Genomic DNA, 6000 nt, shown 5'->3' with positions numbered 1-6000 from the left:
CAGACGGCTGGGGTGGATAAGGATGGCAAGGTGAGGCAATTCATGGAAGAAAATGTTTACTAAATATATGTACTGTAAATGGTCATATTTATCATCAAGTCCTATACGTCTATTGTGTCTCTCAGCCCCTACAGCCCTATGTCCACATCTGGGATTCCGCCACACTGATCACCCTACAACAGATTGGACTGGGCACGTTTGAGCGAGGTGTAGGATCTGTAGCCTTCTCCTTTGCGGTAAGTGATCATCCGTACTACAAAACACCCCTCCCACAAACTAGATGTGACTGAGTTGAATGGTCTATGTTTTTTGTACATTGTCCTTTGTCAACTCACTAAGGCTTTTGAAGAACTCCTGACACCAAATCTCCATACAACACTCACAAACAACCAATACAGGTTTACGTTGATATATATATATATATATATATATATATATATATATATATATTGCCATTTAGCAGATGCTTTTATCCAAAGCGACTTACCGTCATGCGTACATTGTTTTGGTATGGGTGGCCTCAGCGGAATCGAACCCGCGATCCTTCACATGGTTTCACATTAGCCATTGATCTCTGTTTCCCTGTCCTTGTGACTCTGCATCATCTCTCCATCTGACAGCCTCTCACTGGTTCCTTCTCCCCTCGTTCTCACCTCTCCCCTGCTTGCAGGACTCTGGAGCCTTCCTCTGTGTGATTGATGACTCCAATGAACACATGCTGTCTGTGTGGGACTGCGCCAAAGGAACCAAGCACGCAGAGGTTAAGGTAAAGCAATGCACCAAGACACACACGCACGCACACTTGGCATTCATGCAAGCACACAGGCACGGACACAGGCACACACACACCCACATGCATGCACAAACGCACACACAAACACACACACATACACAAAGAGAGTCCTATTCATATTGCACAGTAGGTTTATTGCAGTAAAATACTAATAATCAATATGATTTACGGTATACATCTTGATACTGCTTCCTTGTGCTATAACAAAAAAATCCCCCCATGTACATGTATAGACCTCTGGTGTGTCTTTGCTGGGAGCCAAGTAGTAATTTGCGTACGAAGGCTTTGTTAAAGCCAGCATTCACTAGAGTGATCTGATCTGTAGATGCCTGAAAAAGAGGACTGTTTGCATAGATTTGTTAAAAAAATATGGCGTCCACGTCACCTCGTTCTGTCACAGGCTTTTGTCCCAAATTTCTCAACTTCCCTGAGAGTAAGTTCAGCCGCATTGCCACGGCAACTGTGTAAATATTTTAGACAGTGAATTTGTCAGTGTGTGACTGTGTGTGTGTGTGTGTGTGCGCGCATATGTGTGTGTTGGTGGGTTTGGATGTTAGGTGGGTGTTATGAGCTAATTTCCTGTCTTGATTCTGAGTTTCTTGTAGCACACATGCAGAACTTTCTTGTATGATTGGCCAAATGGAATTTGCATAAGCATCATTTGTCATGAGAGTGCCATAGATTCAAGAGTCCAGTTTTGGATCTCCAGCTAAAATTGGGAGTGGTCAAAAGGGGGGGGGGGGTTAGCAGCCCACATAAATATAGGAGTTGGTTCAATGTATGTAACACATGCCCATCCCCCACTGGACTGTAATGGAATAGTCCACTGCTTTTTTTCATATAGTGCAGCTGCTGCACATTGAGACTTTGGTGCAGAAGTGTTATGCATTATACCCTCTTATACAACATTAATTGTCCTCAACTTAATTCCAAGGGTGGCAAAATCATAGAAGTCCAGCTCTGAGATATTGGCATTCACAGTTTCAATTGATATTTAGCATTTCAATAAATTTTTTCACGACTTGAAATCTTCTCCTTGTGTGTGTTAATCCAGAGCACCAACGAGGCAGTGTTTACAGTAGAGTTCAACCCCAACGACAGCACTAACATCATCACCTGTGGAAAGTCTCACGTCTACTTTTGGACCCTAAGTGCTGGCTCACTCACCAAGAAACAGGGCATCTTTGGGGTGAGTGAAATCCCTTAGAAGTCCTTACAAGTACATTGTCAGCCTTTTTCCACATAGTCAAAAGGTTAACAGCACCCTGTATATGTGACCGAACTGGGTATATCAAACCCGGGTTATTTGGATGCCTCAATAAATACTATTTTAGACCACTGAGCTAAAGCCTATACTAACCTGGGAGCTAGCACAAGTCTGCAGGTCTCATGCAAGGCTATTTATCACTGAACCACCTCCACTACATATAGTAATTCAAACTAATTTGTTACATAAATGTTTATCATCTTTATCTACTGTCAGAAATACAAAGATCCCAATAAATATAGTCATTCGAACTTGTTTGTAACAGTTTGTAATGTTTCTTCTCTGTTAGAAATACAAGAAGCCCAAGTTCATCCAGTGCTTTGTGTTCAGCCTGACGGGAGACGTGCTAACTGGGGACTCAGAGGGGAACATCCTGACATGGGGCAAATCACCCGGCGACGTCAAGACACTGGGGAAAGGGGCCAAAGGTAACTGTCTGTTCCAAACAGGGTCCAAATTAGGACCAGGTTCTCCATTTCAAATAAATGTAATAAAAATACAAACATAAGGAAAAAATATAGTTTCATTTGATTTAGTACCTCCTCAATCAACTATGCTACCAGACTCTGCCTCCATAACTGTGACTCTTTTTCCCCCTTGCTCTCCAAATGTGACAACAGTAAGTAAGTAGCCTTGGCTTGTGCGAGCCGGAACGGCTCATAGGGCAGGAGCCTATCTCCTGTTTCTGTAGCGTGAGGCAGCTTGATGTACAAGTACACCCCCTGGACAGGACGCGAGTCTATCGCAGGGCCTGTGACAATAGACAGTAAAGTAATCTTCTTCTCTCTTCCTCCTTTTGCAGAGACGTTCCAGATCATGCGGCAGACGCGGGCCCATGACGGCAGTGTGTTTACTCTGTGTATGCTGCAGGGGGGTGCTCTCCTCAGCGGCGGGGGCAAAGACCGTAAGATCATCCGCTGGAGCGCTGACCTTGCACCCGAGAGAGAGTGTGAGGTGAAAGAAGCGTGTTTGTGTGTGTGCATTGTCACTCTTAATAACCAAACTGAGCGTGTTAAAACCTTTTTTGTGGGTATTTATGTATTATTTCAGAATAATATCTATGTTTATGTATATATTATAGATTCCAGAACAGTTTGGGGCGGTCCGTTGCATTGCAGATGTAGACGGGGAGGAGGTATTGGTTGGTACCACCCGAAATGCCATCCTGAGGGGCACTTTCTCTGATGGCTTTGTGGCCATAGTACAGGTATGTAAACATTAGCATGATGGAGTATATGTGGAGTGATATGTGGAGTGGTTTGCGGTTACACACCTGGTCTGCACATGTTCTGCGTTCCGATTCCCTCCACTTCTCCCCAAAGTGCACAGCGCACTTTCTCACTCCCCCACATGGATTTAAAAGCATTAGATTGTTGTATCCATGGGGGGAAACTACTGGTGGTATCAAACATGTCTTACTCCAGTCCAATCAGTGTCGAGGAGTGAACATTGAAGCTTAGAGAATAGAAACCTAAAGCCAGTGTGTGGATTGAGTGTGTGATAGTGTGTGATTTGAGTGTGTGATAGTGTGTGTATTGAGTGTGTGATAGTGTGTGTATTGAGTGTGTGATAGTGTGTGTATTGTGTGTGTATTGAGTGTGTGATAGTGTGTGTATTGAGTGTGTGATAGTGTGTGTATTGAGTGTGTGATAGTGTGTGTGATAGTGTGTGTATCGCTCTATCCTGTGCAGGGTCATGTGGATGAGATGTGGGGTTTGGCCACACACCCCTCCCAGGATGTCTTCCTCACCTGTGGACATGACAGACAGGTGTGCGTGTGGAACACAGAGGAGCACAAACTGGACTGGTGCACCACGCTAGAGGTGAGCGGGCATAAATACAAACACACAGACGCACGCACCTACACACACAAAGTGACACATATTCTTAAATACTATTCCTCATTTCTTTCAGGAGTATGGGCTGTGTGCTGATTTCTGTCCCAATGGGGCTGTGGTGTCTGTTGGGCTCAGCACAGGCAGGTGAGACACTCCACTCTGAAATACAACAGCATCAAATGCGTAGACTAGAGCAGGCAATAGAAGTATCTCATACGTTATCAACTAATCTACAGCGTTAATCAGTATCAATGCGTTCCTGTTTATTACGATGTTGATGCTAGATATTTACCCCAAACTCCAGGACGATAAAGCAGAATCATTGTCTGAAGGATCAGACCTTCACGCTGGTTGTCTACCTGTCTTCCCAACCCCCCACCTCCAATCTCCCTGTAACAGGTGGCTGGTCCTTGACCTGCAGACCAAAGATGTAGTCTCAGACTACACCGACGGGAATGAACAGCTGTCCGTAATGAGATACTCACCAGGTCAGAGGTCAAGCTCCTTCAGTGTGTCACAATAGACCGAATGTCAACCATGCTTCAGTAATACGTACTGACTCACCACTAGGATTGATCTCTATTATTTGTATTTATATCTATTGATCTCTATTTGGAACATGCCCTTGTTTTGATTTACCCTTTCAGATGGTAGCTTCTTGGCCGTGGGTTCCCATGACAACTTCATCTACATCTATAACGTCACAGAGAGTGGACGGCGCTACTCCCGCTACGGAAAGTGCAATGTAAGTTGCAGTGCATTCTGGGATGTTGGGGATGGTTGTGGATTATTTATGTAAAATCAAATCAAATTGTATTTGCCACATGCGCCGAATACAACAGGTGTAGACCTTACAGTGAAATGCTTACTTACAAGCCCTTAACCAACAATGCAGTTTTAAGAAAAATAAGTGTTAAGTAAAAAAATATATTCGTCATGGTGTTTGGGTGTTGTCATTTTGTGATGTCTGTTACTTTTAGGGTCACTCCAGCTTCATCACTCACCTTGATTGGTCCAAAGACGGGAAGTACATTATGTCCAACTCAGGCGATTACGAAATCCTTTACTGTGAGTGACTGTGCAAACGTCTACATTTTATTTTTGCATGTCTCAGTTGAACACGTGTATATTTGTATAGGACAATATGTCTAATTTCCCTAACTCAATTATCCTAAGGACTATTTTACTCTACTCAAACAGGGGACATCGCTGGAGGCTGCAAACTGTTGAGGAACCGCTACGAGAGCAAAGACCGAGAATGGGCGTCCTACACCTGCGTATTGGGCTTCCATGTCATGGGTGAGAAGAACCAGCATTCAAACTATCACAAGCCTCTCAATATCACTCAACCCTTTACCTGTGACTGAGTGGCTAGCATGTGTTGTGTGTTATTTTGTGTCGTCCCACAGGTGTGTGGTTGGAGGGTTCAGACGGCACAGACATCAACGCCCTCTGTCGCTCCCACAATGAGAGAATGGTGGCGGTGGCCGATGACTTCTGTAAAGTCCACCTCTTCCAGTACCCCTGCCCAAAACCCAAGGTCAGGAATAATTCAGCGCCACATTTTCAATTGATTTCAATCATTTTTACTCCTTCCACCAGAAAGCTCACCACATATCAAATGTCTTCTTTTACCCATCAGGCCCCAAACCACAGTTATGAGGGCCACGGTAGTCACGTGACCAACGTGCGCTTCACCCACTGTGACAGTCACGTGCTCTCCATGGGAGGCAAGGACACCTGTATCCTCCAGTGGAGGGTCAAGAGAGGAGGGACGGGGGACAGCGGGGGAGACCGCCTACAATCCTCCTCTTCCGCCTCAACCAGCTCCCCAGAACCTTAAAGGAGAGAAAGAGACGTGGAGAGAAAGACAGAGACTGAGAGAAACAGAGAGAGGGTGATAAAGAGACAAAGGGGAGAGAAATGTTTACAGAGGGAGAGGGAAAGGGGGAGAGGGAGAGAGAGAGGGAGCAACGTAGAAAGAGAGAGGCTTCTGGACCTGTGGCGTAGTGGTTGTGTCTGGTTCTTAGATTAAAGCAGGTTTAGGAATCACATCCTTTATGTCAATAGGATTCTCTGTTCAAACACAATGGAGTTTTGTA

General features: G+C 44.8%; 1 protein-coding gene across 5 annotated transcripts in view; it reads left to right on the top strand.

Moving 5' to 3' along the window:
- LOC121554163 (echinoderm microtubule-associated protein-like 3) overlaps nucleotides 1-5815 on the top strand; it is a 28958-nt gene extending 23143 nt beyond the window's left edge. For all 5 annotated transcript variants that reach the window (XM_041867630.2, XM_041867629.2, XM_041867628.2 and 2 more), the window contains 15 exons: nucleotides 1-30; nucleotides 126-236; nucleotides 671-766; nucleotides 1848-1982; nucleotides 2350-2488; nucleotides 2863-3014; nucleotides 3142-3267; nucleotides 3752-3883; nucleotides 3975-4042; nucleotides 4298-4386; nucleotides 4546-4643; nucleotides 4879-4966; nucleotides 5099-5197; nucleotides 5308-5438; nucleotides 5541-5815. The exon at nucleotides 1-30 is cut by the window's left edge and continues 40 nt beyond it. In XM_041867630.2, the coding sequence (XP_041723564.1) occupies nucleotides 1-30; nucleotides 126-236; nucleotides 671-766; nucleotides 1848-1982; nucleotides 2350-2488; nucleotides 2863-3014; nucleotides 3142-3267; nucleotides 3752-3883; nucleotides 3975-4042; nucleotides 4298-4386; nucleotides 4546-4643; nucleotides 4879-4966; nucleotides 5099-5197; nucleotides 5308-5438; nucleotides 5541-5741 (1695 nt within the window). In that variant the 3' untranslated portion in view covers nucleotides 5742-5815. The remainder of the gene's footprint in view (nucleotides 31-125; nucleotides 237-670; nucleotides 767-1847; nucleotides 1983-2349; nucleotides 2489-2862; nucleotides 3015-3141; nucleotides 3268-3751; nucleotides 3884-3974; nucleotides 4043-4297; nucleotides 4387-4545; nucleotides 4644-4878; nucleotides 4967-5098; nucleotides 5198-5307; nucleotides 5439-5540) is intronic.
- Nucleotides 5816-6000: the final 185 nt, after the last annotated feature.

This window comes from Coregonus clupeaformis, unplaced genomic scaffold, assembly GCF_020615455.1.
Source record: "Coregonus clupeaformis isolate EN_2021a unplaced genomic scaffold, ASM2061545v1 scaf0270, whole genome shotgun sequence".
Lineage (NCBI taxonomy): Eukaryota > Metazoa > Chordata > Actinopteri > Salmoniformes > Salmonidae > Coregonus > Coregonus clupeaformis.
The sequence above is the reverse complement of the archived record's forward strand: the minus strand, read 5'-3'. Positions and strand labels throughout refer to the sequence as shown.